Source organism: Arachis ipaensis, chromosome B08, assembly GCF_000816755.2.
Source record: "Arachis ipaensis cultivar K30076 chromosome B08, Araip1.1, whole genome shotgun sequence".
NCBI lineage: Eukaryota > Viridiplantae > Streptophyta > Magnoliopsida > Fabales > Fabaceae > Arachis > Arachis ipaensis.
In genome coordinates this window covers 7871367-7882994 of record NC_029792.2, presented here as the reverse complement: position 1 = coordinate 7882994, position 11628 = coordinate 7871367, and the positions used below count along the sequence as shown (strand labels likewise).

At 34.1% G+C, this 11628-nt stretch overlaps 1 protein-coding gene across 1 annotated transcript; it reads right to left on the bottom strand.

Annotated features, from left to right (window-relative positions):
- On the bottom strand, window positions 1625-5354 carry LOC107610456 (probable terpene synthase 11). The gene is made up of 2 exons (XM_021108096.1): window positions 5072-5354; window positions 1625-1921 (listed from the first exon to the last, which is right to left on the bottom strand). Exons 1-2 carry the CDS (start codon window positions 5240-5242, stop codon window positions 1625-1627), a joined length of 468 nt encoding a protein of 155 aa, XP_020963755.1. The 5' UTR covers window positions 5243-5354.

Genomic DNA, 11628 nt, shown 5'->3' with positions numbered 1-11628 from the left:
ACAAGGTGTGGCACGTGAGGGTTACGTCTGCTTAGATCTTTTCCTGTTGATGTCATGGAATTTGGTGCCTGCTATGCTCTGATCTCAATAGGCAGGGTTTTCTTCTCAATCTCAAAGATGGAAAGTGGCATCCAATTGGCCAACCAAACATCCATCTTCATTAGCATTTCTCCCTTGTCTTCTTCTTACTGCAGCACCTCATCAATCATAATTTAGCCTCGGATCCCCACCGCCTCAGATCCATCAGTAGTGATCTTCTTTTCACCAAATTAGATAGACCCGATAAATTTAGATATTTATATGCCTGCTCTGAAATTAAATATTTAAGAGATAACACACTATTGGATAGTAAAATTATGATGATAGGCAAGCATTTCTTTTTTCTTTTGGGTCAAATAAGCAAGTATTTCTATTTATTATCTGGGGGAACCATATGGGCCTCTTTTTTTTGGACAAATCATATGGGTCTATTGATTAGATGTAACGAAGGGTCCAGGGCCCAGGTCTATCTGAGTTTGGTTCCTGCAGTGCAGTGGGTAAATTACGGAACCTCCAAGTCATACATGTCAATGTCATTGACTACCTTGTGCACAAAAATGTCAATAGTTGACCAAGAAAAAACTTGGAGAGAGTCCACGACAATGAAACACGCTTTAATATACGTTACATCTGGTCAACTCCTAGATCATGCTTCAACCTCGCAACAACTAGGAAAAAGGTTTTTACCTCTTATCTTGGGCACCGATTTGTTAATAGTATCCATATTGTTTTCCTTTTTTTTTGGAACTTGATCCTAAATTTAACCTTATCAAATTGACAATACAAATAGTCAAATAGTCAAACAAAGCTTGTAAGCAATATTCCGTGGCCAAATAGACAAACGAAACAAAAGCAACATACCTTGGTCAGACACTCAAAAATCATAATGGTCAATTTTACATGTACCGGTTGGAAGTTGGAACTTAGGCGTGTGCAATTGGATTGACTATTGCAAATAATATTGAATTGGCTGACATAGCCTAAAGGTCAATTAACCGTTTGACTTTATATATTGATGGATTCTCTTTTACCGAAAATAGGATAATTTATCTTATTTTAATAATAACCATTCTTTCTAACTTTTCATTGTCATCTTTTAATATGTTATTAATGCATCTTAACTATAATTCATGTATATTAAAGTATATTAATCTAAAATATTAATAAAAGAATAGATTAAAACTCTCAAGTAACAAAAAATTAGATACAATTTCTTATTAAAATTTCAAATACACTATGAATTAAGGAAATCATAACGCATTTCAAAATAGAGTAAAGAAATATATAAAAAAAATTTAGAATCCTAAAAGTAACATACTAGTTAATTAGTGGTGAACAATCATCACTTGATTCATGCACTACATAGCTAGATAGCAGAGGGTGTATCAATTATTATTTATCAACTTGCCAAATGCAAATGGATTAATTAAAGTGGAAACTCAAGTGTAGTCGATTTCACGTGAAGTTGATACCTAAAAGCCGTTAAATGATTTAACTGATTTGACTAAATTTTCATCTAACGGCTCTCAGGTATCAACTTCATGTGAAGTCAACTTCATGTGAAGTCAACTTCACTTAAGTTTTATTAATTAGTTGAATAAAGGTAATACATACCAGGAAAAGTGGTCCAGCCATTGTGCCTCAGGAGGCGAAATTGAAGGGATGTGGCAAATAGGTCTTGTGAGGCATCCCAGTGGCATATCTTTCCAAGAAGTGCATTGATCTCTTCTTCAAAATGGTGCCCAATTCCCAGCTCTTGAATGCTATCAATTATTTTCATTGTTCCCACTGGATCGCTTGACTTTTTTAGCAATGCTTCTTGCCCTTCTTTCTTCACCTGCTCCAAGCTTTTCTTCCTATCATTACTTTCAAGACACTCCGCCTATCACCCCAACATCAAAACCAAACCAAAATAGGAAAATAATTAACTGCAGAAAAGGAATTTAAGGCCTTGTCACCTTTGAAACCAAAAATTAATATAGTTAATTTATTAACCATGAATATACAAACTGTAAGATCTTTAATATCTACTAGCTCCTCTTTTTCTTCTATGAGAAATTCTTCACATACAAGCGTTTTTTTATACAAGTCTTTACAAGTGCACGCTCTTCTTCTTCTTCTTGCGTACGTTCTTCTTCCTCTCCCTCTTCTTCTTCTTCTTTTCTTTCGTTTCTTGCCTTTTCTTTTTCCTTCTTCAACCGTTACTGCACGTTTTCACTGCACCTTCTTCTTCTTCTTCTTACTGCACGTCTTTCTTCCTCTTCCTCTTTCTCTTCTTCTTCTTCTTTTTTTTCGTTTCTTGCATTCTCTTTCTCCTTCTTTATTTACGTACTTTTTTCTTTGTTTTTTTTCTTCGTTATTCTCGATTTTCATTGTTTTTTGACATCAAGCTCTAAAATTATTTTTGAAGAAGAAGAGAAGCAACAGAAGATGAGGAGAAGAAAGAGAAAGAGTTCTGAATTATGCATAAGGTGTACTTCAACGAATTTTGAGTATATTTCTTAAATCCTTTGGGTGTAGTTTTTGTAATCCTTTGGGTGTATTTCTATAATCGTTTGGGTGAATTCCTTTAACTGTTTGGGTGTATTTCTGTAATTATTTGGGTGTATTTCTGTAATCGTTTGAGTGTATTTCTATAATCGTTTGGGTGTATTTCTGAATTTCCATTATCTTCAAATTTGGTAAGAAACTCGTTTTCATGGAGGAAGAAGAAGAAGAGTCGTTTATAATGCATGGTGAGTGAAGTGGTTGGATAACATGCGTTTATTTACTCTTGAATGTGAGAGTGTAATGCGTGTTTTTTGTTGGGCTTGTGCCAACTTGTAAGACTTGTAAGCCAAAAAGACTTGTATGTGTAACAGGTCTCTTCTTCTATATAACCAGTGCCTTTTTATTACCAATTTGGATGCATTTAAAAAGTAGTATATAAAGAACTATGTTAGGTATATATTAAAATTAATTACAAAAATTAGCTATTAGTATAAAATATATATTAAAAATAAATTAAATTACAAGTATATTTGTATATAAATACATTGATGACTGATTTTAGTAGCTAATTTTAGTGTACAAATAACATTTTTGATATATATATGCCAAACTGATGAGATTTATTACTTTAATAGGATACACAGTTACATTTTTTTGTTATTTGTCGAAGATAATTAATTTTATTTGAGCATTTGAGATTTCACTGAGAGGCAATTTGATTTTTTTTTTTAACTTGAGACTCGAATTGGAGATTATTACAATATCTATCACGCTAATCAATTATTTATGAGATAAGATTTAAAGTAGTCCCTGAAGTTGCACTCGAGTCTCATAGTAGTCCCTGAACTTAATAGTTACTCATATTCGTTCCTGAAGTTGCACTCCAGGACTCAGATTCATCCTTCCGGCATATTCCGTCCACCTGGCACCACCGAAAAGCTGTTCTGGACTCCTCTGTGACACGCTGGCCAGGTAACGGCTAGCTGACGTGGATTAGTAAACTTTTATGGTGCAATTTGGTCCCTAAGTTAAAATTAAAAATTTTAATCTCTAAATTTAATTATTATTCTCTTCTCTATAGTAGTAATTCCTCTCTTTTCTTTTCTTCTCTTCTCTTCTCCATATGGATGTGAAAGAGACTACAAATTACAACTTCATTGAAAGTAGGCATATGTTTTGTTAATTAAAAGTCACATACTATGTCTTTGTATTTAACATTTTATGCACTCATTTAACTCTAGTTTAATTAAAATGTTTTACAAAATTAAATTTTATATTTTTATATGATTTTACAAAAATCTATCTCTTGTATTTACGGAATTAAAAAGTTACATCGTTATTATTATATACTATATTACATTTTCTTTCGAATCCTGTTTCAAAATAATCATGCATCATCCTAATTTAACTGTCATTCACATAGTATTAATATAAAGTGTTATATTATGACATTTCAAATCGTATGACATCTCTATTAAAATGACATGTCTAAGATTTTATTATAATTAAATAGGTATTTCAAATTAATTAAGGGTAATATTAAAGAAACAAAAAATAGCAAAATTTTTCCTAATTTAATATTTATTATTTTAGTCTCTAATTAATAAAAAACCAATTAAGAAAAATAAATCTAATTAACTAATTTAAGACACTAATTTGATCATATTAAAATATTAATCATATCATCTTTTTGTTTGCAAATATCATGCTGACATTTTAACATTTTATATTAGCATTAGAGATGAGTTGAGATTCACAATTTATAAATTTATGGATCAATTTAATCATTTTTAAAAGTCAACAAATTTTTATGAACGTTCACAATTTTAGAAACTAAACTTTACATTATTTCTTTAATTATATATATCACATAACTTTTTTTATGTTATAATCTCACCATCTATCTTACAAAAAAAAAAAGGGATAAAAGCAGTTAAATTTATTCAAATAATGGTTGTTAAGAAAACTCTAGTTGTTATTGTTATAAGATACTTCAACTAAAAATAAACAAAAAGAAAAATCTTGTGAATTTGGGATATGAAGATCTATGCCTGTAGAGAAAAGAGGGATTACTGTATAAAAGATAATGATGATTAAATTTGGGGATTAAAATTTTTAATTTTGATTTAGGGACCAAATTGCACCATAAAAGTTTACTAATCCACGTCAGCTAGCCGTTACCTGTCCAGCGTGTCACGGAGAGTCCAGATCAGCTTTCCGGTGGTGTCAGGGACGGAATGTGCCGGAAGGACGAATTTGAGTCCTGGAATGCAACTTCAGGGACGAATATGGGTAACTTTTAAGTTCAGGGACTACTATAAAACTCGAGTGCAATTTCAGTGACCACTTTAAAACTTATCTCATTATTTATCGATAGATATATTATTTTTTTTAAGCGTATCTATGATGTATATAAAACCATGATAAAAAAAAATAGTTATTAAAAGATTGCTTCTTCCATAAATCAAGTACTTGGAGGGACTTTAATTTACCCAAAGAAAGTAAAATAAAAATCTTAAGAGAGAGATTAATCAAAGGGCACCTTCTCACGAAGAAGAACGGAATTGATAGATAATTTTTTACTATGCATAATGGTCCCTTGGCCTTTAGATGTTTGTAGCGACAAGTTCCATGGTGGATGCATGGAATTGTGACGAGGATGATGAATTGAACTTGAAAGCGAAGAAGCTCTTACTTGTATAACAAGAGCCATTGATCTGTAGACATATGAACAAGTAGCTCTCTAAGTTAGAACTATGTATGTTGTTATTATGACTATGATGAACACAATTGTTGTCTGCGCCTTATATAGATTCTCGCTAACCGCCACTATGAGCCAAAGCAACTTCTAAAAATTAATTTCGTGTCAATAAAGGTTTTTTGAAATTTGTGGGCACCCATATGTCAATGTCATTACTGATTGATTTTTCTTATCTTTCGATAATGCAATAATGCCATTAAATGTAATCGGTGTATGTGAACGGCAAGTTTTAGGAAGCGCCCCTTCTAAAGGGGCATTCCACACGCCGTTTGCTTTTTGATGTCGTGGCATTGTTGCAAATTAACACGTGGTGGTGTATGTGACAGACTGGCAGAAAGAGGATAAAAGGAGAATTGTGAACATCCCGTCTTCTTGTAAAACATTTGTGGTTGGAGTGTTTGTGGTAGAAATATGATATAGGGTTATTATATGAGCAGCTTGTAAATATTTTTTGTGTGTAACATAAAGTTTTTTTTTGTCTGAAAAGCTGGCCTATTTTAACTGGGCTTTGTAATTTATGGTTTTTGGAGTAAACTGAATGGTTGAGAGATTTAAGAATTGGGCATTTAATTACCGAAAAAAAAAAGAATTAGGCTTAGTAGGTGGCTGCCAAAACAAATTTTGACTGTGATGTAGAATAAAATGTTTAAAAGTTCATTATCCAAAAATAAATTTTTGAAAGCGTTAAGTTTCTTCCTGTAATATAGATTTTATTTGATGGTAGATTGAAGACCGCAAAAAAAAAAAAAAGAATTAATTGTTAGATTTTAAATGATTGTTGTCTTATTAATATATAATTGTTTTTGTCTTTATTCAGTTTGTGACTTCCTTGTATAATCTGTTTGATTGATAATTTATATATATATTTTTTGTTATAAATAATATCAATCAAAAAGCACTAATTGTTAATTGTGAAAAAAAAAGAATTAGGCTTTCTAGTAGGTGTCTGCAAAAACATATTTTGATTGTGATGCATAATAAAATGTTTGAAAGTACATTATCAAAAAATAAATCTTTGAAAGCGTTCAGTTTCTTCCTATAATACAGATTTTATTTGATGGTAGATTGAAGACCACAAAAAAAAGAATTAATTGTAGATTTTAAATAATTGTATATGCTTCTAACCAAAAAAAGAATTGTATGTGGTTCATTAAGCACTAAACGAAACCCAGGCTTCCACACCACCGCTGCAAGGATGGCCGGCGTCTTTTGTGCTCCGGAATCACCGTCATCAGTCTGTCGTCGGTTCTTCTTCGTCGGTCGACAAACGCACCTTATCAGCATCGCCGTCGACGTTCACTTCCTCTTTAGAAGTTGGTTTGTGTTGCTTTCCTTGTCAAGTTGATTGCTGCTTCAACCATAGGGGATTGTGAAAATTTTTTAAGCTGTGATTAACCATTTGTTTGGGAATTTTCACTTTTCCGTTGATGGTACTTACCACTATGTGTATAGAAACTTAGCCTTTGATTGTTGGAGCAAACAAATATCAAATTATTATTGTCAGCAATGGTGATTTTGAGGTATTTGTCACTTTGTTACAGTGTTTTAATTATTCCTAATAGTGTTGTGGTGTTGTTTTTCTGTGTTAATTGTTATTGTTGTTGTGATTTTGAGTTCATGTTGAGGTTGTTTTTATTGTAATTGTTATAACTTGTTAATTATTTCTGTCTTATAATTTGATATCATTTGTTAATTTGTTAAGTTGTTGTGTTATTAATATATAATTGTTTTTGTCTTTGTTCAGTTTGTGACTCTCATGTATAATCTGTCTGATTGATAATTTATAATCAAAAAGTACTTATTGTAACTTTGTTATCTCATTATTGAAGTTGCTGTTTGATGGATTCATAATATTTTAGTTGATATAGTTCTATTTAATTTCAAGGTTCACGATAAATTATAAATATGTTTTATTACATTTATTTATACTTTATCTATTAATTATTATAAAATGGTTTTGTTTGGTTCAAAATCTTGAATGTTGTTATTTTAAATAATAAGTGAGTTGTTGGGCTGGGCCGTGGAACTCAATTCAAAGAAATGTTATTATAAAATAGGTGGCCTCTAACCAATACATACATTGTAGTAGAAAAGAAACACTATAGTAGGTCAAGCATGGAAGATTCAATGCAGCGATATCTTTTTTTTGCCGTGACGAAGGGCACTCGCACCGGTGTTTTCACGAGCTGGGAAGATGATAGGGAGCAACTTCGTGATTTCACAGTCACCAACAAGCTGGTGTTGGTCTTCAATGCAAGATTGCGGTGCATTATGGCTGAGAAATGTGCAACTCTGGAAATGATGGGTGGTGCCGTCGATGCTGTGTGTGGTAAAAAAGGAGGCTCAAAGTGTGGAAGTTTCTGTGGCCGTCCAAGTGTTTCTTGTAAGTGTGTTACTTTTTGGTGTTACATTTTTTGAATTTATTGGAATTTTAGTGTGAAGATGTTGCTGTTGTTCAAACAGGGCTGCCAGTCATTCCGCAAGAGGAGCTGAATGCTGAATTTGCTATAGTGAATAGCATAGAGGATTGGTTGGTGAAGCTTTGCTATGATTCTGAAATTTCTGCTCCTTGTTTCTTCAAGCAAGAGAGATATCTGAGAGACCAAGGCCCATTCTATGGCTTTACCGTGGTGGTTCCTGGTGAACCATATGAGGTTGAATTAAATGCCAAGGGACGATTTTCTATGGTGGAAAAGGCTGTTCGCGAAGATGCAGCAATGGAGATGCTTGGTCAAGTGCTTGATATCACCGGTAAGGAGATTAAAGACTACAGTTACTTAAAAGTTAAGCTTCTTCGTGATAGTAACAATGCACTTCGGGCTAAGGTCGGTCAATTGGAGGATGTTTACGAGAAGCTTAAGGCTAGTTATGAAGCTGCAGTGAACGCTCGCATTGAAGGTCAATCTCTGTAACTTATGTTTGGTTGAATACATTTTGGTGTAGTACGTAGGACGAGGGTGGTGGCTTAGTAAATTTAGTTGTGTTATGTATGGGATTGTAGACTAGTTAATTCTGTTGTAAGTTTGTGTTGGTGTTGAATTAATTAATGAAATTAGAGTTATGTTGTAGTAGTATTTGTGCTAATATTCTACTATGAAATTGGTGATAGCGAGTACATTTTTTGTGTAGTATTGAGTACTTTAAAATTTGTCTTATGCTCTTGACAAAGGGTTAAAGTATGCTTCATTGAAAAGGCTGTTTTGAGGATATGAGTGAATCAGACTTCGGAAGCGTGTTTGTATTTGCAGTGGGAGGCAACCTCATTAAATGCATTTAGCATTTTCTGTGAAATATAAAGGGACCCTATTTTGTGTCATTGTCTCAGGGATTTTATTATAACTTGAATTATGTTACGGTGCTTTTGTGATTGCGGTGACACAAGAAATTTTGGCATAACATATGATGTTTTCAGGTCGATAGCTTTATGTGGTACTTGAATTAAGATTCAACTAACAATGATTTCAATAATATTTACACAGGCTTAAATCCTAATAAAGGCTAATGCACAGTAGTTTTTAGGATATAGACTTAAATCTCACAATTAACTGTTAACTGTAACAAGTTGAAATAATAAAATTCTGAATGAATTTTCAAGTTGTAAATTTACCTATTAAGGATGGCTAGGTAAAGCACCAATAAAGTAATGGTTAGGGTGAGAATGGTAGCTGCATTAACAGATATACGTGGAGGCTTAGTTCCCCATAATAGTAAATGACCTTTAGGCAGCAAATCCTGTTGTGTTGGTAGTGGTGGATCGGAGCCAGGGTCGTAGCCATCAACAATTGGTGCATGAGGAACCTTGAGCTGAGTGTGGTCTTTAGCAGCACCTTTTATTAGACTGCCTTGGAGGGGGTCTTCAGCATAGCATTCAGTTTGAGCTCCCATGGTTTGACTGATGTACTCAACCCATGCTATTCTTGCATCATCAATGTTTCTGAAGGATTGGTATGAGTTACCACTAAACCCATCAACTTGTGCATGGCATGCCGGCCAAGTTGTATAAATTCCTGGGTTTTTCCCACGAAAAATCACATAGACTTTCTTGTTTTGTCTCACCATGATGGGTGAAGATTTGATGCAAATTGTTTGTGGAATTGTCTCCCTTAGTGGACTTTCCGTTCTTATAAAGGATAATGAAGGGTGTAGTTAGGTGGAATATTTAATGAGACCATTTAATTCTTTCATGGCCTCAAAAATATTTAAATAAATATCTTAAATAAGCCACCTCATAAAGCTGCTACGAACTAAGAAAAAGTTTGTCTGTCTGATACAGTCCATGGACAGTGGTTACCCAGGAAGGTCTGCTCTGGTTTTTTTTGTCTGCATATGGAGACAAAAGATGTTAGCAACAAAGAATAATTTGGCAGAAAAATATATGGAGGGAAAATAATGTTATATATACTATAACATAAACCTCTGGTATTGCAACCTTCATTAATTCATAATTTTGTGATAGTTGCACATGCAAACGTTGAAGAGGTGCATGGCCGCTGCTAATAGGTGTCATTTTTTTCATGTATAATAAATTGAATAGTGTTGCTACATGTAGGTAAACTAGGGTGACACTGTCCTTATATGATGTTCTAGTTGTCTCTTTTGTAGGTCTCCTGAGTATTCACTTCATGGAAAGGTATCTTCCAAGAGTGACAGAGATGGCAGTGGCATTCTGTTGTCGTCACAGCTACATGAAGACATGTCCGAATACATTCTTGACAGTCCTCTCCCGAATGTTCCAAAGAATCCAACACAGTGGGGTGTTAATGCTATCGACATCGCTAACTTGACTGCTCCCGACTCCGACGAGGATGAACGAGGCGGTCAATTAACAGCTCCCATGAGGAAGAATAGGAGGCTATTTGATACACCAAGGGGAATTGCATCAGCCCCTACCAAGCGTTCCAGAGGAGCTTCTTGTTCTAAAGTGACTCGAGTAAGTTTTGTTCATGTCGTCGTTGTTGCTGCATTTAAGTTGAAGTTTCCCAGTTGTTGATTTTGGAACCTTGTGGCAGAAGAGTACGAAGATGAATTTCAAGCCCCATCATGATATGGACCTTAATCGGGCTGATATTGTGCTATTCAAGTTTTTGTTTTCCAATGGGCACCCTTTAGAGCAAGTTATGTGTAGCTTACCAAGTTGAATTTTATTATATGATCTGTTAACACCTTCATTTCATTAAAAGAAGCCACTAATCGGAGTATCATTTCATGCAGAGAGACCCTAGTTAGGATGCGCAAATATCGCCTGACCAGGCGTCAGATTCAATCTTTCGTGTCCAGCCGTGAGATTGATGGCAGGGCTGTTGAAATGGTTGCGATACGGAATGCATGTTTGATACAACACCTAAGACATGCACACTACTAGACTCTTCCTCCCAAATTTGCTGTGAGTGATGTTAGAGATATGTGTTGAAACACAACACTAATTGGACTATTATCCGTGGAGTTCTGATAATGTGTTATGTTTTTAATAAGGATGACGTGATCCGTGGTGTATCAATAGAGGAGCTCGTTGAAACATATGTCTCATTCTGGGTCAAACCAAGCAGATATCTTGATCATGTGAGTAATATTTTTATTCGTTCTTTTATTTGATTATATAATTAGAAATATTTTTATTTATTAATTGTAATTTAATAAAAATATTGTCATACGACTTTTGTATGAATATTATGAATGACCCAAAAAATATTTTTTAAACTTCTATCACTCTCGAGTCTTTTGAACAAATAAGCAGTATCTTAAAATTTGCAGTTGAACACTACGGATAATAATTTTAACGTGTCATTGTGTTAGATATTGGTTCCCGTAGAAGACATCTTCATGCACTGGTGGTGTATGGTCGTTGACTTTCCTAACCAATGTGCTTATTTATTGGACTCATGGCCAGAGCCAAACATGGTCACTGATAGGGAGAAACTTATGCGGACAATGATAAGGGATGAATAGTTTGTTTGTGTGTCTTCTACATAGAACAAAGAGTTTCTGGTTAAGAGTAGTCATTGGTTTTTAATTTCCAGCTAGGGAGGCTTCATGAGTTGATGACTTCTCCAGCTTATGGACCTGCTACAGTTTACACTCCTAGCAAGCTTCCTAAATGGCCAATTCGTAGAGGCCAAGGAATCCCCAACTGCAATACAAGGTCATTCTTCATGATCATTAGAATTTCATTAGCATTAACGGAATATCTTTTCATATGATGATAGGTTTATTGTCCATTACAGTTACAACTCTGCTTCTTGAGTGATATCATGGCTACACCCTGAGGAAAATTTCAACCCATTGCAAATAAGTGGAGTGGTAACATCACTCGGCCCGACCATCAAGACATACGTGTCTTA

What these genes read in the sequence shown, in the direction of transcription:
- LOC107610456 (XM_021108096.1), bottom strand. Translation starts at nt 5,242, where the DNA reads ATGGCTCTTGTTATACAAGTAAGAGCTTCTTCGCTTTCAAGTTCAATT. An exon ending in CCGTTCTTCTTCGTGAGAAG is followed by an intron (nt 1,922 to 5,071) that starts GTGCCCTTTGAT and finishes TTGGGGTGATAG; the next exon opens with GCGGAGTGTCTTGAAAGTAA.